This window comes from Drosophila guanche, unplaced genomic scaffold (genome assembly GCF_900245975.1).
Source record: "Drosophila guanche unplaced genomic scaffold, DGUA_6, whole genome shotgun sequence".
In the NCBI taxonomy this organism is placed as follows: Eukaryota; Metazoa; Arthropoda; class Insecta; order Diptera; family Drosophilidae; genus Drosophila; species Drosophila guanche.
In genome coordinates, this window is record NW_022995748.1 from 5030643 (window position 1) to 5053051 (window position 22409).

The window sequence follows — 22409 nt, forward strand, 5'->3', positions numbered from 1 at the left end:
TTCTCCCAGCCCAAAAACAGCCAAGCCAACCACCAGCAGCCATCACACGATCACCCAAGACCATTGGCAACACCAAGACCCAGTTCGGAGTCAGCGTCGAGAAGTTTTGAATCGAGGCTGGGATCGCTGCCGTTTGGCTGGTTTCCTCAAGGCGCCAGCTACGGGAACGGCGTCAAATTAAGTGTTTGTGTCGCTGGCCATTAATCAAAACATATCACAAATTTCGATATGAAAAAGTGTTTTGTATATCAAAGCAAGCCACAACACACACAAACGTGTATCGTCGTACATCGTACAACTTGTTCCATGTCGTGTTGCCCGGGTGTCGTCGTTGTCTGTTCATTTATTTACATTTTGCTCGTACTCTCCTGCGTTTTTCCTGGTCTGCGAATGTCACCTGCTGTGCCAACACCACACACATGTTGGCTCCACTGATTCCACTGGCAGGCCGGGCCGGGCTGCTTCCTGGACAGGGAGGGGCCCGCGTCCAGAGCCAGAGACCCAACCTTTGATGAATGATGGACAGCATCTCTGTCTCTGCCAGCATCTCCGGTTGGGCTCATTCATTTGTTGGATTTGAATTCATTTGAATCGGGATGCATGCAGCTGGCATTTTGTTGGACTACTGAATCGGTGGGTTTGCTTTGCCCGTACATATCCGGCGGCTGAAATTTATTTACTGCCTAATTGCTGCTTAAATAGACACACGCTTGTGGCCATAAGCCTTGGCTCTAACCACAGCCGCAACTTGTTCACTGTTCGTACATTTTATCTGTTGCAAATATCAAAGACAACAACAGTCGCCTAGCCAATGTCAACAGGCGGCAATCAGGTGACAGCAGCAGACGCACAGGCAGAGGCAGGACAGAGGCAAGGCATGGGGCAATTATGTATAATAATATGTGCAACTGCAGCAACTGCAACAATTGACCACTTGAGGTTTTCAACAAGTTTAAGCAGAATGTGACACCTGCAATCGAGTGTGGCACAGAGAACGACAAAAGCGGCAACAGCAACAGCCACAAGCTCCAACTTCCAGCTTGTGGCTACAGTTAAGGCCAAATTAAAATGCAATTTCGAAGTTCAACACCTTGGTCAATGGGAGCTGAGCCGGAATGGACTGCCGCTCCGCTAATGACATCTGTCTCGGTTATCTGTCACTCCGTTTATGCATATTTATATAAAAAAAACTATGAAGGAGGCAACTTACTATATTCCATAAACTTGAAGATGTAATCATAGGGGAAGTTGTTACCATGCCAGGCATGCAGTTTCCATTTTGTGACTGTTTTTAGTTGTGCATATCACTTTATAGTTTATTTTTATAGCTTGATCGAACGATTTGGGCATACTTTGGAGCCAAGTATTTATAGGATCTACCCTGAACGCGTGTTTATGTCAAAATAATTCGAGTTAGCTAAGCTTCAAACCACTTTTATGGCGCCAGGATTTGTGGCCATTTTAAGAACTTTGATGTCAATTTTAGGAAATCGGGGGCCAAAGTTACATGAATGTATTCTACGTGACTTTATACACGCACATACTGGCCCCACCTAGTTTAATAAAATGACAACAACTTACATTTCTTTGACATAATTTCTACATCATAAATCATAAATGCACACATTTTCCAGCACTGATTTCGAATAACATGTAGATTATATGTAATGTGAAAGTAGAATGTGAAGTGTAACGACATATCTCTGTTACAGATGCTCGCTTGAGTTTTCAAAATTTGAATTCAATATTCTTCTTCGCATACCGAAGTCTTGATGGGTCGCATTTTCTTCAAATATATCTTATTTATTTACAATTAAGTACAATTAACAATTTGTAGGCGTAGGTTTCTTATAAAAAATGAATCAAGCTTAGGAAACACGAAATTAATATATTCTGGACAATGAGATCTGGAAAACAATGAGAGATCTGGCGGTTTGGTTTGACGAAACTCCGATTGAAGCTAAAGTTAGGGATACTTACAGACTAAGATAATTATTAGCTATGTTCGATCGCTCATCGTCGGATTCAGCTTAATACAAAATGCTAGGAGTTTGTTCAAAGAGTCTGGCAAAGTAGTCCAAAAAGGACTAATAAAATTGACTTATTTCAAAAATATCGAATATGGAAAACTTGTTTTGTTGTTCATCATTCATAATTGTCGTAGAAATGATATCCAAAAACTAAATAAACTTATCTGATGAGGCGCTTCGCAGTTTACCCAAAACAATTTCAATATTCTAGCTAAATTAATTTACCCTAAGGCCACAGGAAGGTGAAGCTTAACTTAGGGGTAGTGCGGCTTAGCAGTAGGTTCGCTTAGAGTTAGAGTTAGGGTTAGTTAAGGTTAGGGTTAGGGCTTAGGGCTTAGGTGTACAGTACAGGATAGACAGTACAGGCGGTTGGATAGTCGAGAAGAGATAGAGAGAAGTTGGTGGCGGAAGGATAGTTGGAAGAGAGAAGACAGTAGACAGTGGAGGGAAGTGAAGCTTAGACCTGCAATCGAAACTTATTTAGTAAGAAATCCAAGGGAATAGTTCTGTGGTGTTCCATTCAGTGTGCGAATTAATTTATTTGCGTTCCGAGGCTGCCCTAATGGCGGCCCTCTTTCCCACCTGTTGCGGCGGCTGCTGACCCCCGCTGCCCTCCTGGGATCCGCTCTCCGCATCCGAGTCCTTGAGGGAGCCGCCCTCCTCGTCGCCCACCAGAGCTCGATACTTCTTGGCAATGGCCTCCCAGTCGGCCACGTTCTCGATGCGATTCTGATTGGCCTGCGAGAAGCTGGCCTGCGATCCCAACGGCGAGAGATGCACCTGCGACAGTGCCACCGAGTCTAAGGGGCAAACAAAATGGGATTAGAAATGCTAAATTCCCCCCAGCCCGAGGGTGAAAGAAGGTTGGAAGTAGAGGAAGAACTTTTGAGCTAGAGCGAGCCAATGTTTAGGAGAAAGAGAGAGAGGAGAAACAGAGGAGGAAGAGACAGAGACAGAGACAGAGATCGCGACAGTCTTACACGTGAAGAAAGAGACAGTTAGAGATGGAGATGGAGATTGGTTGACAGCCCGCTGTTAGCTGTTACAGAACTCCCGCACTTGACCAACGGGGGATACACATAGAGATACCCATGCTATCGAGTAGCAACTGCAGCGATACATACTTGTCTCACCTTTCTTGATCTTCGATAGCCACTTGGCGCCGGCCTTGGTGCGGGGACTGGCCTGACGTATTCCCATCATCTGTACCAGACTTGGACGCTTCTTTTTCTTCATGCGTGCCTGTGTAAGGCGTTTGGCGTTTGGCGATTGGCGATTGGCGATTGGCGTTTGTGTGAGTTTTGATCAAGATCAAGGCGCATTAGACACAGGACATGAATGACATACAAGACAAGAGACATACAACATAAACGGCGATCAGCAATTGGTTGGACATCAAAAGCATATTCTCAGTGACAAAGTGCCAGAGTGCAGTACACAAAGTGCTGACAGGTGCTCGGATATTACAGAAAAGTGCCAGGTGAAGAGTGTTGTAGAGTGTGGAGTGGTTGCTGGACAACATTCACAATTGGTGAGATTCCTTTGCGGTTGTTGCCAAATTGCTTTAAATGGGTTGGGGAAAAGGTCAGTAGAGGCAGCGGACTGCACCCGTCCGAAGGACAGTTCTGATAGTTGGCAGATAGTAGACAGAATACGATAGAGAGAGAGAGAGAGCGTTGCTTGGGAATTTCTTCGATTTACCTTGACCTTCTCGACGATCCACATAAACCAGGTGGTAACTAAATTAAGCGGCGAGGGCGCTGTTGTGGTGCGATGCATATTGCGTATAAGCTTTGACAAGCCAAATTTCCACTCGATGTCGGATTGTGCCTAGTATTTCATAGGTTTTGTTTTGTTTGGTTTTTGTTTGTTTGGCAGAGTGTTAAGATGCGTTGATGGTTGGATGAGGCATGACATAGGAGTACAAGAACACAGAGTAGATACACGGGATGAGTTTCGTGAGCTGAAGCCTGGTAATTTTCGGTTGTTTTCGTTTGGCTTATAAATATACGTAACTTAAGAGCTGCAAAAAGGATCAATAAGGGAAATATGCAAATGCAGACGCCTGTTTTGGATGGCAATTTCTAGCGAAAGTTTCTCCTGAAATTGTCATACAAAACCTAACGTATTCATTGGTATATCTCTGTAGACTTAGGCCTAGGACACACAAAACACAGACACATATATGGACATGCAGCAACACGTTTCAAAGCATGCATTGGCCAGCACAGGCTGGATACGGCTTCTTCTAGGCATGAGCTATTCGTCTAAAGCTAAACACTAAGCTTTACTGTACTTCCAACTGCAAGGGCTACTGGCACTAGTACGAGTCTAAGACGCAGTGTGGCTGTTGCGGCATAGGCGTTTCCATCTTTGAGACACAGTTTGCTGCGAAAGTGTATCTCTCAGACTTTGCTAGAGTTTTGAGTTTTCCTGAATGAAACCTGGAAGATGCAAGTCTGGCAGGCGGTTGATGGATCTACAGAATGTGCCAGCAAAAAGTTCTCTAAGTTCAATTCTCTAAGAAATCTCTAATAATATTTCGACAGAACATCTCAACTCAAAAAACGTTGCTTAGCTGAAAGAGACTTCAAGATTAATTATCATCAAGTTATGCCAAATAAGATACTTAACTTAGGGATAGTAAATATAATAATATGTATGTATGTTGTATGTATAGCAAGATTGGAAAAGGATTGCTCAACAGAAGCGCCATTAGCAATACTACCTGGATTCGTTGATAGGTGTCTGACATCATAGCAATCAGCAGGTTAATTAGGACAACCACCGACACCAGCATGTAAATGCCAAAGACAATTTTGAACAGATACTCAACCCAATACGGTTGAGTGGGCGTGGCTACATTTTTGATTTTGTCAACTTGCGTTTGCTCGGTCGTCGTCTGACCGAACACGGCGAAGAATAGTAACTCGAACGAGTTTATCGGATGCATGCGCACTGTGTCCAGATACACCACATAGATAGACACCCCCGTTTCCGGACACGCACACGCACACACACCACACACACACACACCGTGGAAATTATATTGAAAAATAAAAAGATAACGGACGCCCATTTGTGCGACGAGCGGTTGGCCCATTCGTCGACCAACCCCAAGGAACGCCAATTGTGATCCAATTTGGACGGTACGGTCAGGGTTGTTGTAGTTATTACCATTTAAAGCATAAACAATAAAATCATTCAATAATAAAGAGCAGAGTTTATATATATGTTTAAGTAAAAGAAAGAGAGAGAGAGAGAGAGAGAGAGAGAGAGACATATTGGATTAGTGGCCTTGTCAATACAAACCTGAATGCGTTGATAAGTATCCGACATCATGGCAATTAGCAGGTTAATGAGTACAACCACAGACACTAACAAATAGATGCCAAAGACAAATTTGAAGAGCACCTCGGTCCACTCGGGACGCAAGTGTCGCATGGGATTGATGTCCAGAGTGGTCGTTTGTCCGAAGACGGCGAAGAACAGACGCTCGAAAGCCAGAAATGGCGTCATGGGTCCTAACACCGAACACCGAACACCGAACACATTCACATTATTCATTGACATTGACATTGACTCATACTTGATGCTGGATGGCATGGCTTGGCATTACACCGCATATATATCGGAGATATACAGGCATGGCACAGGCGTGTGTGCGAGATACGAGCAGTAGTAGTAGTAGTAGTAGTAGATTGTTGGTTACATATTTTTGGGTGGATGGGTGAGTGCGTGTGTGGAAAACACGTCAAAAGCGGCAGCAGAACACATTCGCAGAACGCAGATCGCAGATCTCGCATTGGGCAGTTCGAGGATCGTTATATCAATACGATTCGAATCGATTCGATTCGATTCGTTCTCGGGTGCAGAATTTGGTGGTGGGCAAGCGGGCGGGCACAAGCTGAAAGCCCCTGGCAGGCGGGCATTTGCGAATATTTATTGCAGAGTATACGGCGGCATGATATTTTTTTGTACGAATATAATATTCTATATATTTAAACAGATTTTGACTTTGGCTAAACATCAACATGCAAAATTGGAAAATTTCAATTGATACACGCTTCAAGTGATTATCTTTGGATAGACATCGACTAAAATCAGTAAAAGGAAAACTATATTAAATAAATGTATAATAAAAATTATTACTGTTGAACAGTTAAGACGGTTAAGGAATCGGAAGACAAGTTTATATAATTTTAAAGAATTTTAATTTGGAAAATAAATGTTTTTTTTTAGTTTTTCTTTGAGTAGAAAGATTGAGTGGCATTTGCCTTGAAAATATGTAAGTGTCCATGACATTTATTAATAATAAAATAAAGTAGAACATAAAAAAGGAAAATAAAATAAAACTGAAATTGTTTTCATATTTCTTGTCTTCCTTTTAATTTAAAATCCAATTCAACTGAAAACTTCTCGCTGCACAAGTTCATGTAAAGAAAGTAAAAATAAAGTTATAAAGCTTTGAGTATGATACCTATGATAAATTGTTCCACAACATCAAGGATATAGAAAAGATGGGTAGGACCCCAGGGTCCCTCTCTGGGAGTCCTGCCCCACACAAAACATGCCTCAAACGAAAGATTTTTGTAACTGAAACGAGCAAAGGCTAACGTAACGGCTGTTTGTTGTAAGGAACGAGGTGCGGGGAGCTGTTGCTTTTTCCATAGCACTGGAAAATAAGATGACAATAAAACTTTTACGCACAACATCGAAGGCGAGGAGGAGAGGAGCGGAGCGGAGCAGTGGAGTGGAGTGGAGGGGCTCCAGCTCCAGTATGAGTAGGGGTGGGTAGGGTACGGGGGGGAGCACATGGGTGGACCATGCAAGGCAGGGAGAGAGAGAGAGAGAGAGAGAGAGAAAGCAATTGGACTTACGATCATCTTTGTGCTTGCGTCGGAACTCGCTGAAGCGATTATCGACATAATTATCCGCTGGAGGGGGTCGCGGAGTGGGCATGTCATCTGTGTTTGATGCATTGAGATCAAAGAGAATGAGATTAGTATGGACTGAGAGACAGAGAGGGGGAGCGAGTGTGGACACGACATCGAGGGGAGGCATTGGTTTGGTTTTGCTGTTGTTGGATTGGTTTTGGTTTTTGGTATTTGGTATTTGTACTGGTTGAGCATGCAATTGTTGTATTATGTGGTTGTACGAGTATTATTATTTCTTAGGTGAACATTGAGCACACACATAGACAGAGTTCATTCAAGGCAGATTAGATACAGATACTTATCAAGACACATTGAACACGTTAAAAGAGGAAGTTTTGCGAGAAAACATTCCAGTAAAGAAACAGAAAAGATGGGAACCAAAAACTAACGAGAAGTAGACTGGAGTAAAGCAAAGCAAACGTCTGGACTTACCGTCACTGAAGTAGCCCCGATTGCGGTTCTTCTTCTCGAAGCTCCGCAGATCCTCCGGCGAGAAGTTGGCAAACGATTGATTCAGCGCCACAATGTGCATGGAGAAGCCGAACACGAATATGGCCAGCACGGCCAGAAAGCGTGCCAGATCCTTCAGCAGATCGCCAATGATGATGGCCCAGGGCCCGAACAGGTGGTGGAACGACAGAAAGTCAAGGATTTGCACGCAGGCCAGCAGGAAGGCCAGGGCGAAGCACTGATTCCGACAGTACACCAGCGTGGGCCAGTACTCCTTCGAGACGAACACAAAGGCGGCCACGTGCACGCCCACCCCGGCCATGCCCAGCAGCAGGACCAGCACCTTGATGGATCCCAAGCCCGACTTATCCGAGGGATTCGTCAGCTCGAACAGCAGCAGTCCGCTCAGCCAGATGAGCAGCCCGATCTCGTACCAGTACGGGACCAGGCTGAGGCGCAGCACCGGATAGATGGGCGTGATGCCCACGATGCTCAGGTGGATCATGAGGTAAATGTGCGAGGTGAGGTACGACATGAACTTGATGATGGGCACCTTGTTGAACTTGTGGCCCATGGGAAAGGTGAACCCAATCCACACCGGCGGACACACAATGAAGGCAACCAGCAGCAGCATGATCTTCCAGGAGGCCCAGGTCAGGGAGCCGTGCCAGAGTTCCTGCAGAATCAAGCAAAGTTTAGTTCAAGATTATTCCAATTGGACGGGGGAAACCCTCATAACACACACTTGAAGATACCGCTGGACCACTGTGTGGGCAATGACCTCCTTCTGCTCGTTCTCTATGAGGACGTCGAGAAACTCCACGTTGCGTTTGTCGGTGGCCTGCAGGATCTTCCCCGCTGAATCGGAGCCAGCAGCCAGAGCCAGGAGTTCGGTGGCCATCGTCTCGCATTGCTTGCCAGCAGCCACCAGATCCTTGGCTCGTTCTTTTTCCTACAAAGTGGCAATAAAGTGAAAGGGATTCGGAAGGGTAAAGCCTCAAAGGAGACTCACCTTTGTGGATAGAACCATGTAAATGTTGGACAACTTGGCGGCCGTATCCACTGGTGCTGGCGACACCAACACAAACTCTTGGATGGGCTTATTGTTGTGGTTCTTGGACACAACCATCAGATTGTAGACGAAGCGCTTGTCCTCCATGAGGCCGTAGGTGTCGTGCTCCTTGTTCATGAGGTAGCGCAGCACCTCGTTGTGGCCCTCGGAGGCGGCGAACCAGATGGCCGCACAGCCATAGTTCGTCTCGGACTTGGGCGAGGCACCGGCCTCGCACAGCAGCTTCACCACCTCCAAGTGACCGGCTTTGGCAGCACAATGCAGTGGCGTCCAACCATTGCGATCGGTTGCATTTATCTCCGCGCCCTGTCCCAGCAGAATCTCCACCATCTGGATGTGGCCATGCATGGCAGCGATGTGCAGGCCAGTGCGGCCATTCCTATCCGTCGATTGGAGGAGTTCCGCCGACCGACTCAGAAGCAAACCGACCACTGACATGTGTCCGCCGAAGCAAGCCAAATGGAGTGGATTATAGCCCTACAAATGTTGGTAAATATTTCATTCAAAGTTAAGGGAATATTCTATATGGACTCACGTTTTCCGTTGTCGCCGCATCAACCTGTACGCCCGCCGAGTTGAGAAGCAGCCGCACCACATTCTCGTTGCCCGAGAAGGCTGCCAAATGGAGGGGCGTCATGCCCGACTCGGTGCCCAGCTCTCCGAACAGAGTCTGCCCCGTGGGCGTCTCCGATTTCACCGTTGCGGGGACACTCGTGAGGAGTTCTCGGACCGTGTCCGCTTGTCCGTAGTACGCAGCCACATGGAGGGGCGTTAGACCCAGCTTCTTGCTATTGATCCTCAGAGAATTTGTGCTCTTCAGCACATCCAGCACCTGTCCGTGTCCGTTTTGGGCTGCCAGATGGACGGCGGTGAAGCCCGCCTTGTTCTCCTCGGTGCAGGAGGCGCCGGCACGGACCAGGGCCTTGACCACATCCGCATGCCCGCCCTCGGCAGCCAGCTGCAAGGGCGTGGCATCGGTCAACTTATTTCTAGCCGAGATCACGCCAGATCGATCAAACTTCATCAGCTCCTCGATCACCTTCACAGATCCCTGCATGGCGGCAATATGGGCGCAGGTGTTGCCGTCCTTGCTCGTCGCATTCACCAGCGACGGATGCTGTTGCAGGAAGAGTTTGGCCACTTCAGAGTAATTGTTCTGCGCGGCGACATGGATAGGCTTCTGGCCCAGGTCGTCCGTCGCATCGATGTTGGCCCCCAGCTCGAGCAGCAGCTGGCAGACCTCCATCTGGCCACTGGCCGCCGCCAGGTGCAGGGGCGTCTGCTTGCGCAGCGTCAGGATATCGATCACCGCATTGTGGTCCTTGATCAGGAACTTGACCAAGTGCGTGAATCCGTTCATCGACGCCAAATGGAGGGCAGTGCGCCCCACGCGCGACTTCGAATTGATGAAGGCCTTGTTCGTTAGCAGGGCATCGCAGACGTGCAGGTAGCCCCGCTCGGCGGCCAGGTGCAGGGCCGATCGGCCCTCGGTGTCAAACACATCGACTCTGGCATGATTCGCTAAAAGGTTGTTGACCAGCTCCATGTGTCCCCGATGGCAGGCGATCAGCAGCGGCGTCCAGCCCACCGACGACTGCCGGTTCATCGCCTTCTGGATGTCCGTGGGATTCATGTGCGAGATCATCTCCATCAGCACATCGTTGTTGCCCGCCACGGCGCAGTAGTGGAACGCCGTCTCCAGTGCGTTCTTGGTCTGCAGCGTCACGTCCGCTCCGTTCTCGAGGAGCATGCGAACGATCTGCTTGTCCGACTCCGGGATCTTCACCTCCTCCTTGGTAATTTGGCAAGTGTAGTGCAGCGCCGTGGCGCCATCGTCATTCACGGAATTAATGTACGTCGTGGCCTTGTCCGGGCCGTGCTTCTCCTTCACCGTCTCGATTAGGTGGCGCACAATCTCCGGATGGCACGAACGGCAGGCCATATGCAGGGGTGTCTCGCCCGTCTACAAAGAGAATTTATCACCGAAAAATGCATTTATAGTTCTACAATTTCTACTCACATTGGACTTGTACAATGGATCTCCCTCGTCCTCCAGCAGCTGCATTAACGTGGCCAGATTTCCATGACGTGCAGCCACATGGACGGGCGTGAGGGCGTCATCCGTCGTGAGGTTTGGACTGGCGCCCGACTTCAGCAGCATGAGGGCACAGCGATCTCCGTCCTTCACTCTCGCTGCAATATGCAGCGGCGTTTCCCGCAGCTTTCCGCCACGAACATGAACATCGGCACCAAATCCCAGCAGCGTCTCCACAACGGCAGGCTTGGCCGATTCCACGGCTATGTGCAGAGCGGTATAGTTGTCCTAAAGAATATTCGAAATATTATCTAGAACTGCATTTGAGATGGAAAAGACCCCTGCTTGGCTGACTGAACTGGGATGCTGCATTCCAACTGCTTTACTCGTACCAAAAATTAACAAAAAGGCAATGGGGTAGGTAGGGGAACTACCAAAAGTCTTAACAATCGGATAACAATTACTGGCAGAATCAGTCAACGCATCTTGTGATTCTGCTCCTATTATATACTAAGATCTACAGATTGTAGAACCTTCCCACCCCAACTTACATTCGTGGTCACGTCCACCTTCTCGCCCTTTTGCAGCAGAGTGTTGATGATGCCCGTGTGTCCGTAGGCGGCGGCGGTGTGTATGCTGCGGGCACCATCCTTGTTGGGCATGTGGAGGTAGACACCCTTCTTGAAGAGCATCGTGGCGCACTCAGCATGGCCATTGAGTGACGCAATGTGCATCAGTGTGCTGCCATCCTTGGTGCGCTCGAAGATGCTCGCCTTGAATTTGTCCGCCAGTATTTCGATGACATGCGCATGCCCATTCTCGGCGGCCAAGTGCATCGGAGTGCGATCTGCAACGAAGCGGAAAACATGGAATAGATGGCATTATAAGTGGCATTATCCTTGGTCCAGTTTCGGACTGGAGCTCACACTCACCTTGATTGTCCGCAATGGACGCTGAGGCACGCACGCCATAGAAGTACTTGAGTAGAGCCTCATCGCCCTCGGCGGCAGCGATATGCAGTGGGGTCTGTCCCTCGCCGTTCTGCGTGTCCACGTTGGTGCCGTAATCGACCAGGATCCGGACCATGTCCACGTCCCGCCGTCTGGCGGCCAAATGCAAGGCCGTGTCTCCATTGGCCGTCGTTGCCTGCCAACGAAATTCGAGCATGAGAAATTGCACTTCATTTAGCGCATTTTATTTTAGTGAAGCGTAAGGCAGAGGCCAGGTCTGCTTAAGCTGCGTTTTGGCCACACAGTTGACCCAGTTTGTTTGCCGGCTGATTGCGTGTTCTGCCAGCGGCCAAAGTCAACCTCAACTCTAACTTTAACTTGAACCCTAACCCGAACCCGAACGCGAACGCCAGCCAGCAAACTCCCTCGGGGCACCCCTTTTGGTTAATTTAATCGACACGCATTGCTCTTGGCATGTGTTGCACTTCAACTTCTCGAAGCCCACAAAGTTGGGCTTCACGCAAATTGAAATTTTTGCGCAAACTTTGTCAATGTCGCGCACTGTTGCACTTTTTCCCTATTGCCCCACTGCACTGTTGCCGCACTTCACTCTCCATCAAGTGCGTAGCGCAGAGCAAAGGAATTTACATTTTTGATTTATTTACTTGGACATGATAACATGTGGACATAATCTGACATCCAAGCTGGACACTTGATTGGCATTAATGAAGTTTATTTTAAGGCTTGAGGCCTTGGTCGAACTTTGAGGTGTCTTAGGAGTTCTCTAAGAGTGAATTTTCCAATTGCCAAATGCGAAGAATGTGAATGTGAATGTGAATTTGCATACATGATTTATTTGGTTGACATTTGAGATCGAAACCTCAGATGAGTTGAAAGATATGGCAACATAAGTAAGGAGAAAGTATATGATTTATTTGCTTGGTTTTAGCTTGAATGCAGAAATTCTTGCCCTGTTTTTAGAGCTCTGAAATATGGCTTGACTTTGGCTATTAAGTGGTTTGATCTTTCCCTAAGTGAAGAAGGTTTTTCTAGCCCGTACTTCGACTTTGAATTTATGTTATATAAATATTTATATCAGTTTGAAGTTATTTTTATGTTACAGATACCCCAGATACTTTCCAAGGCAGTATTTTTAGAGCGGCACTTTTGTAAGCGAAAGATTTGTATATGTTTCATGTTGATTTGCACTCACCTTTAGTTGGTCCGCCGTTTGTGCAGAAAGGAGCTCCCTGCACATGGACTGATTGCCCGACTCCACGGCCAGAAGCAATGGGATTTTGCCACGCTAGGTGAGAGATATGTTGCTTGGTTAGCACACTAAATACATAATTGTGATAACTCTACACTCACACACACCCACACAAATACAATCATAATCATAAATATCCAATTAGCCAATTCGAGCCTGAAGTGTTAGCGGCAACATGTTCTATCGCTATTTTTAGCCAACTTTCGCAACTTTTCGCTTCAACTTTGAAACTGGCAACGGCTCCTCCCCCCTTCCGCAACGCAGACAGAAGGAGGGCCTAGACCGGAGGGTGGGGGTGGAGCCATCATCCCCAGCAGGAAGCGAGGGAAGTAAATCAAGTTGTACAGCGACTTGACCCCCTTTTTTTGTTGGTATCCCCACCTTGTTGTTATTTGTTTGTTGTTGGCAACGAGTTGAGCGCCCTCGTGCGGGTGGGAAATTCCTTTCCCGAGAGAGAGAGAGAGAGAGAGAGAGAGCGCCTGGAATCCGCCTCGAGGTGCGTGCCAGTGTCATTGTGGCCCGAACAGCGTCGAATTGTTAAGCTATTTGGATGGTGTCCCACGAAGAAAGAGACACCGCATCGAAGGCTAAATACTTCTTCATACTAATTTCGGCTGACAATGCCATTATCGTGGTGTGGGTGCCGCTCTCTCCCTCTCTCTCTCTCTCTAATTGATTTAAATCAAGTTGCTGTTTGCCATTTACCGCATCGGAGCAGCACCAACGCATAGTATCGTACCGTATGGATGCCAAGCATTGTGTCTAGACAATCAATCGGTGGCCCGCGGATAAAGTCGATGGCAATTCGGAGTGTAATTTATGCGCTCCCCTCGCGTGCGTAATGGAAATATCGCCCCGTGCATTTGCACCCGTGCACGTGATGCGACAAATAGTTCCGCATTTCAGTTACCATTTCCCCTTTGTGGTTGATGGAGGGGAGAGTATTGTGCAGAAGGCGGGGTCCCGGTTTTTCGGTTAGCCAATGCAAGTTAATCAGCGAAGCACGATGACGCTGATGGTAATTCAACTCTGACGGAAACTCGCTGACTTTTCCAAGAGTTTTCTTTCGTATATTTGCACTGTGAGAAAACGGAATAATCTTTTCTTTTCATGGTTTCTAGTTTAACATTGCTTTAAGTTCCTTTTTTATGACAAACTTCTGTGTAGAAAAGTTATCCATAAATTCACAAATAATAAGTATTTATAAACTTATTAAATAAATAGTTCAAAATGTAAGTTTTCATATAAGTAAACTATTCAGTGTAGTTCTCATATGAAATTCTCAAAGTTATTTTGATCATTAAAGAACAGATTTTTCTCAGTGCAAGAGGGACAGGACCATCTCTTTTATTTTTTGGTGGGCTTTCTGACTTTTCTGCTAGACGAAATGCATTTGCTGTGGGCGGTTTTTGGCGTATCGATTTTCCACAAATTTTGTTCTCTTTATTATTGTTGATGTTGCTTGACTCTTTTGTATACATACTAAATTTTGTTTTATAGTTCTTTTGGGGATCTCTGTTTACGTTGGCACCACCTGGCACTGGAGTCGAGTGACTGCACTCTCTGCAGTGGGAGTACGAGTATGTGCAGCTCTTGCAAGCGCAGATAACTTGGCATCAACACTTGTGGCTCTCCACTCACATTCACTCATTCAATCACTCACATGCACACTTGGTCACACTTACGCCGTCTGCTTTCACGCGTATATCCTTGCCAGCAGCTGCGAGGAGAGTGCGCAGGATATTTGTTGCAGTTCCGGTCTGCCGACTTGACACTAAATGCACCGCAGTCTGAAAGCGCGACTGAAAGATGATAAAAAAGCGTCACATTAAATACGGATTTTCGTAGGTGTGTACACACTGGTGGGGTTGGGGTTGGGGTTGGGGGCACACACTTATTGGCTTGGCAACACCTTAATATACGAGCAATAGACGGAATGAATTATTGTGCTCTGTGCCGTCTATTTGGTTAATGTTCACACCCAAAAGACAGTTCCCATTCGGTTCAAAATCCCGCTCGCTACTGAATTGGTGAGTGGCTCGTTTTTGCGTTTATAAGCACATTCGTGTCACTTTTCCTCCTCTCCAGTTCAGCGGGGAGCGCGCTAAGCTCATATCACAGATTGACAGCCAAAAAAAAAGGAAAAAAATAATGAAACTTATGCCACTACTCACACTGACAGGCCGCAGTGGGTGGCCACCGAGCACAGGAGCAGAGCTCTGGTTAAAAGAGCGGAGGGATGGTGTAGGGGCAGGTGTGGCACGTGGATGTTGCCACGCACACACGCCAACGGCGAAACACTTGAAACTTTGCTGTTGCCAAAACAAAAAGGTTTGCATCTGCCTCATACATCCCTCCCGCTCGCTTTCTCTCTTTCGCTCTTAATGGGTGCTCTCTTCTGATAAACATCAGTAATTTAGGTGCGGCACACGCCCCCCAAGAACTCACTGCGGCAGGAAAAATAAAGAAAATCGTCTTAGTTCTAACTCGAAACTGAGAGGCAACAGGAAGACCTAGGGTTTGCTATTCTCAGGAGTAAAACTTGGTTATAGTTTCTGTGCAAACTTCAACTAAATCCTCGAGTTTTCGAGTTGTTTCTAACACACTCCATGAAACACTCTCTCTTCCCTTCTCTTTCTTTAAAGCTGTAGTAGGGTCGAGACTTTGCCATCATAACCTTGTCGCCAGTTAATTGTTGGCTGCCGCCAAAGTCACATGCAACATGCGAGCCACAAAGTGTTGCATCTTCGGGTCTGACCTTTGGCCCTGGCAGTATGCGTCTAATGGCCTCAAATTGCCCGTGAAGCATTCGTCATTAAGGAAGCTGATAGCAGACCCCAAGGTTCCTTGCCTCAATCGGGGAATAACCAAAGTGCTGCCATCGCCTTACGTGTCACCCCCTAGATGGTGGGTTATTAGGGAAAATTGTATAATAATACGAGTGCAGCGGCTACGATGTTATGGGTTATGGGTATGGAAAGGAATACTTACGCCACCGGTGGAGAAGGGATCCACGCCGCGTTTTGTCAGCAAATATTTGACGACATCCTCACGCGAATACATTGCCGCAATATGTAGCACATTATAATTATCCTGCAAGAGGGCGAGAAAGAGCAGAATGGAAGCTTAAATCAATTGCAATTCATTCGCAGGAAACTCCCGCACTCAGTGCGGGGTCAGTTCAATGGGTCAAAGTCAGCGTTGGTATTCGCTTTGCATGTGGAGCAAATCCGAGCACAGGCATCAGGGTGTGGTTGTGCCTGGTCTGATTACTTAAGCCACAATCTTGCATGCGGACTTTCACTTACTGGCATTTCTTAATGGCCCTTGCAGTGGCCCAACCTCACATGCAAAAACTGCATCAGAGCTGCTCCAGAACAGCCCAAAAGAAACAAACACTGAAAATGGAACGGAAAATTATGACCCTGACCAAATGACCAAAGGGAAAATAAACTTTTAAGATAACGTCCCACCAAATGTTGGCCTGTTTTTGGGCGACAAATGGGGATTATAGGGTGTGAAAGTGACTCATATGTGACTTGTGGCGATGGCACTAAATATTTATTGCCTTATATAATGAGCCATAACGCAATGTGTTACACATACGCCCCGAGAGCCGTCGACTGCTCTGACTTAATTTATAACTAAGCCTCCCCATTGCTCGCAACCAGAACGGAAGTGAACTGGTTTTATATACGAAAGAATGTGTATTGTATGGGGCTCCTAATGGAAAGGTCTTTTAGCACTGTCATCGCGTTGGTGGGTGGAAACTAGAGCTGGTAAGTGGATAGATTCGCTGAAGGTTTCACTTTTGGTTACTAACTTTAAGAATTCAAAACGGAAGAGGTGCTTTTCCAAGAAATTACAACTGAAACAGCGCCTGGCGTGTAATAATCGAGTACTTTCCCATGGGATTTCCCCTTGAGAGTGGCGCACTTAGAGTGTGTGGGCTTCGTTGCATGTGAAATTTGAGGTTTCTTTTGGTTTATTTGCGACTATTTCTGGCCGCAGCTTTGGCTAATTTGCATAAAACGAACGCAAGCCGGCCGAATAACGTCGAGTCGACGGCTTTGACACATGTCCAGAAAGCCAATCCAAGACGTTGCATAGCAGGAAAAACCAAAGCAAACAGAGCCACACTCCATGCGAGAAGGCAAGGCCTGGCCTGGACTTGGTAGCAGCGAGTGGCAGCCAGGCAGACAGATAATATTTCACGCGCTGTTTTGCATACTTTTTGAGTCAAGTCGTGGTGGGCCTCGTGGCTCCTCTTTGGGCCTGTGTCAGTCTGCTGTTACTTGGCGAAAAACGAAAGCAAAAACCGGAAACAAAACCAAAACGGAAGCGCAAATTTTCCAGCACATTTTTGCCTTTTTGCCATGGGTAAAAGGCGGGCTAAAAGAGAGGCACGACCCAGTTTTTGTGGGTGTTTACGGCGCAGATAAGTGTGCTACGCGTCTTGGCCAGTTGACGCCCTGATGTTGCAAATGAAGTCATTCCGGCAATTACTATTACTCTGCATTGTCACACACCCTGCAGGAGAGTCAGAGAGTCAGAGAGTCCTTTTTAAATAATTATAAATCCGCATTAGGACGGTCATTTTCATTCTTCCACACACCCCAGCGGCTAATGAAGTTAATTAATACTTGGCACACGCACTTCTGTGGGTGGAGTGACAAATGATGGAGCATATGTTTATCCCGCTGTCATCGCCACACATGGAGAGGCTTCACAGTGGAGTAGTACTCCGTTTGAGCTTAATTAAAATTGCATATTAATGACGCCACTGGCCATAAAAATGTAGCGGATGTGGCGCCTGACGTCGAGGTCCTTCTCCTTATCCACACTCGAAAGGTCAGGCCCAAAAAGCCGCAAATGGAGTTTACGAACGGGGCGTACTTTCCAGTCATGTGCTTGATTAATTGGCTTTTAAGCTGCAAAGAGGTGTTGCTCACGGCCTCACATGCCGTGCCACCGCCCCAAAAAGATCCACCCGAAAGATGTTGAGAAGTTAAAAATGTTAATTAGCCAGCAGTTACATCATATAAGAGCATTCCTTATGACCATTACAATGGTCACGAGTCTCGTACTCGACCTGTCGTGTTGTGTCGGAATTACTTTGGACTGACATTTGCTTAAATTGCAAATTGCTAATGTAATAAACAACAATTCTTTTTGGACATTCATTTAGATGGAATTGTAGCTAGAGAAAACAGTTACTGTAGTAACATTCCGGAGTAAAGTTTAGGGAGTGACACTAAAATGGGAAGCTAGTATCTTGAAAGGGGGCAGAACAATAAGTATTTCTCAGTAAGGTGTGCCGCGAATGGCGTAATGTAAGTATTTTTATAGTCATATATAAAGCCATGAAAATAATTAAGTAAATGATGCAATCCACAGAAGGAAAAGAAGAATGCGCATTAAAATATGTAATTCCGTATTCTTTCGAAAGATTTTTAAGGATGGCTAAGCGGTAACGAACAGCGCTGTCAATTTATGGTAATGGTAATGGATCAACCAAAAATGTATCTACAAACAGATTTCCCCTGGGAATGGGATGCCTAAAAATCATTCTAAGGATAAACTTTCATATTTTACCCAACTCACAACAATGCCTGATAGCATTCAATAACAATAAAACACTCGTCAGTGCTTGTATTTTTGTAACTAACTTTTCTAACTTTAACATTTGCCCAAAACTTAGTCATCTTCCTCTATAAGCTAACAAGATTTCTGAACATTATTTTTTATGAGCTGTTGAAACAGAAACTTCTGTGTTTGTTTTGGTAATTTAATTCGCCAAGTCTCCGCTGGTCTCCCTGGGTTTGCCAACAATTATTTTGTAATTAGGTCAAGGATTTTTATCGTTTCAGGGCCCCAAAATGTAAGACCAAAGGCAAAGTGGAGAGCTCTGTGGTACTTGTGGCAGAGCAGCTACGAATGAAATGTGCTAAGTAATTGTGGCATGCAAAGGCACAAAAACCAAATGCGGCCAAACGGTTGCCGGCCAAAAGGCCGCTGCCAATTGGTCACTTCATTTGCAGGGCAGAGGCTAGAAAATCCACGCAAAAATTGGCAATAATCACGATTATAAATGGGAGACGAAATAATGATGATGGCCATCATCGTTGACCTTTCATCTTCAAGATTTAATATGAATTGTAGCGATGACTTACAGAGCAATTAGTTCTCGAAGACATTTTTCTTACTTCCGATTTCTGACCAACTCCCCGCTTGTAGCTTCTATCTAAATAAATTCCCTTAATGTTTTACTTTATCAAATGTGTAAACAAATCCAAGCAAGAAGTTTCAGATGCCACCCTAAGGAACCATTGACCAAATTCCCAACCGGACTCTTGCGTGTTTAAGCTGAGTGATTTGCCCAAAAAACCAACTCGCTGCCGCTAAAGTTAACTGAATTCAACCCAACCCAACACAACCCAACTCGACTCGACAATTGGCCAAGCTCTCTTCGGTTGACCCATTGAGGAGAGTCGCCGGGAAGCCGCGTACATTTTCCCAGCAGTGCGTGCGGATAGAGCGTGGATGTGGCTGGAGTCGGGAGTTACCCATTGGCATTCCCTGTACGAGATTTAATTATGCGGTTTTTATTGATTTGACACAATTTCAGCGGCTACTGTTGGCACCGCCGGCTGAAACAGCTGCTCTGTGCTATATCGGTCTCTTGTGGGTAGTAAGGAACTACTTTAAACTCGATTGCTATTCTTAGCCAAACACTTACATTATTGCGGGCTCCCACATCGGCGCCCAACTCAATCATGCGATCCATTATGGCGGACTTGTTGTCCTTGGTTGCGTACATCAGCGGTGTCATGCCGGTATTCTGAAACGGAATTTGATAAAGATACAATCAGAAATGTAAGCTGAGTGAGATTATCTTGTAACAGAAACATTTTGCAAGCATAGTCCAGTAGTCCTATTTCTACCTTCTTCAAAGTATCTTTAATTACCTTTCTGATGTTCGTACATTCATTTCAATTTTAGCTCTCGAAAAACGGATTAATTCTAGTTCAGAAATGTTGCATTTAATAGCAAAATAAAATTAATTTGACCAACCAACAGGTTCCCATTGTATTATTAGCTACTTCTACTTTCCTTTCCAATAGTTAGTTAATGTGCTACCAAAAGGGCTACAGAAAATCTATGACTTTACTTATCCAGATGCTGATTGTAGATTACTAGTCAACCTATGTGCTTTAATGCTAGAAAATAGTCTAAAATAATACTTAAATATTTACCAAGACATTTAAAGAATTAATAAAAGCAAACCCCTGTGGCTATCTGAATCAATTTTCTCGAATCTCTGCCGCTTGACCCCATTCTCAAGCAGTCCAATTCATTATATTCATCATCATTATCATGGAATTGGAATGGTTTCGCAATCTGCAGCTGATATGAGGGTACTACTCGTTAATTTACATACACAAAGATTCCGATTCCATCATTCGGCTGAGCCATTAGCGCAATTATAAGGAAATCAAGAGCAAACCCATCAAGCCGAGACCTGAATGAAAGTCTCAAGCAACTGCAAGTAAGGCGAAAATAGCAGAGGCAAAAATAACTCTGCCAGCTTGGATGGAGGCTATATTTATGCAAATATTGCCTTGGGCAGAGTCTAGTCTGGCAGACGTATCCCCGCGTCTGTTACAGGTTTCTTTACCCCTTTTTGGTGTCTAGTCTGTAACCCTGCAATTGATTAGCATTCGTCTGTGGTAGTAGTTGCGGCTCTGCTGTCCTCGACTGTGCAACGTTAATTTTATGTCAACGACTTTTTCGTTTGATATTTTTATGGTAAATTGAAATCGAAGCGCTTCAATTTCCCCAATGTTTTATGAGTTTATTGGTTGGGTAGTCAGCGCAACTTGTGGCCGTATGCCACCGAGGCCCAGACCCAGAGTCAGAGTCAGAGTCAGAGACGAGCCATTGCCTTGGCAGCCAAACATTTGGGACGCGCTATCAAATAACACTCCGGGCCTCCAGTTTCTGTTTCTCTTTCTGTTTCTGTTTCTGTGTACTGTGTGTCGTTATTTTGGCTGGTAAACAACCAGAAATGGGAAAATGCCGCCGACGTTGATAAGGGCGACGTTTGTACATCGCATACATCCTGTTCCCTATACCTATGCCTATTCCTGTTCCTATACCTATACCTATTCCCGTTCTGCCACAAAATTGATTTTACAAATTACTCTACCCTGCAGCGGGCGGGTGAGTGCCTGTGGGAGTACGAGTTCCAGTTATAACACTCACCATATCGTGTATGCCCGCCAGGGGTATGTGATTGCCGTCTTCCCCTACGTTGGCCACATACTTCTCCAGTTTCTTGAGCTCGGCTTCGATGGGTGTCCACTCGCTCTTCATGGCCAGGCTGAGCACCTTGTTGGCCGTGTCGCGTATGGAGGCGCCGGCACTGGGTGGCTTAGGGGCCGGAAAGAGGTCCATATCCTTTTTGTCGCCATTGCTGGAGCTGTCGTCCTTGGGATCGGAGTCGGCCTTACTCGCGGGCGTTGCACGTTCGCTGGGTGTTGCCGAGTCGTCCGGCGGACCGGTCAACGATGAGGGGGTCTTCCGGCCAACGCCAGCGCCCCCAGCACCGCGTCCACCACGTCCTCCGCGCGGCTGAGACATGCTGCTGCTGCTGCTGCTGCTGCTGCTGCTGCTGCTGCTGGTGTCCTCAGGCTTCCCCGTCCATTACACAAGAACGCCGGGAGGAAGAGCAGGAAGAACGGGAACAACGGGTGGGATGGGAAGGCCGAAACACTTTTTTGCTCCAAGCTAATTTATGTTTCCATTATGCGGTTTTCGCAGTTTATTTCCGGATTATTGTAATTCCTTTATTGATTTGTGATATTGTAAAATTTGTACTTGGCACTCGCTTCGCACTCGCATTGCACAAATTCTGTCGGCCTCCGCATTTTACCAATATTTGTTACCAACAATTTGCATTTTCATTGGCAACACACTCACACCATCATAGAGACACACACACACACACACACACACACACACATGCAGGGAGAGAGACAGAAGTCAGTATTCGGAGAGGCCACAAAAAAGGTTTCTTGGCTTCAATTTGCTTTTTGCAGCCCACTTTTCTATGTGTTTCCTGCCTATAAGGAGCTGTAGCTATAGCCAACACATCCGCTTGTTATTATTCCACTTTGATTCTTTCGCTTTCTTCACTTTTACTACACAAATTTATATGTTTAGCCCCTTTTATGGTTTCGGTTGCGTGTGCGTCAACGGTTATGCCCCCGCTCGGCGGTATTTGGTGTGGTCCTTTGCCCCGTTCGACCACTGCCACTGATGCCGCAGCTCCAACTAGCACTCGAATTCGACTGTGAGCCACCAACCGTTTGCCACGAGCGTCTGCGAGTTTCTGATTTGCCAGCCCCAAAACTTCTTGCCACAGTGCCTCAGGTGAGACTCGAGTCGCCGCAGCACCTTGGCAACGCGACGAAAGAGCCTCCGGCGCCAGCGAGCATCCGCGCAAGCGTCTGTTTACAATTGTTGAATCCCCACTCCCGGATCCACGTGACACAGTTTTTGGCGCCAAAAACGAAACAGAAGAGGCATAACTTTGGGTAAACTTCTCACGTTTTCTTGGGATTTCCACTCTCTCTCTCTCTAGCTCTCTCCCTTGTTGATTT

General features: G+C 46.4%; 1 protein-coding gene across 4 annotated transcripts; it reads right to left on the reverse strand.

Moving 5' to 3' along the window:
- Nucleotides 1-1842: 1842 nt before the first annotated feature.
- On the reverse strand, nucleotides 1843-21387 carry LOC117584741 (serine/threonine-protein phosphatase 6 regulatory ankyrin repeat subunit A). Of its 4 annotated transcripts, none has more exons than XM_034273822.1 (17): nucleotides 21010-21387; nucleotides 19484-19585; nucleotides 15736-15837; nucleotides 14430-14546; nucleotides 12688-12780; nucleotides 11457-11670; nucleotides 11076-11371; nucleotides 10510-10812; nucleotides 9025-10452; nucleotides 8430-8966; nucleotides 8163-8369; nucleotides 7400-8093; nucleotides 4759-4988; nucleotides 3732-3860; nucleotides 3164-3272; nucleotides 2613-2830; nucleotides 1843-2493 (listed from the first exon to the last, which is right to left on the reverse strand). In XM_034273822.1, the coding sequence occupies exons 1-17, from the start codon at nucleotides 21385-21387 to the stop codon at nucleotides 2488-2490; spliced, it is 5163 nt and encodes a 1720-aa protein (XP_034129713.1). In that variant the 3' UTR covers nucleotides 1843-2487. The 4 variants fall into 4 exon arrangements, with proteins under 4 accessions (XP_034129713.1, XP_034129714.1, XP_034129715.1 ...); XM_034273823.1 differs by adding an exon at nucleotides 6911-6997 and having other exon boundaries at nucleotides 1843-2830; XM_034273824.1 differs by lacking the exon at nucleotides 4759-4988 and adding exons at nucleotides 5343-5554; nucleotides 6911-6997 and having other exon boundaries at nucleotides 1843-2830.
- Between the last annotated feature and the right edge of the window lie 1022 nt (nucleotides 21388-22409).

Excerpts from the sequence above, each read along its gene's own strand:
- LOC117584741 (XM_034273823.1), bottom strand. The coding sequence starts at position 21,387 with ATGTCTCAGCCGCGCGGAGGACGTGGTGGACGCGGTGCTGGGGGCGCT. Across the intron at positions 11,372-11,456 it reads GTCCATTGCGGACAATCAAG|ATCGCACTCCGATGCACTTG; the intron begins GTGAGTGTGAGC and ends GCTTCGTTGCAG. Across the intron at positions 4,989-6,910 it reads ACGCAAGCACAAAGATGATC|TGCGCATGCATCCGATAAAC; the intron begins GTAAGTCCAATT and ends ATCTGGACACAG.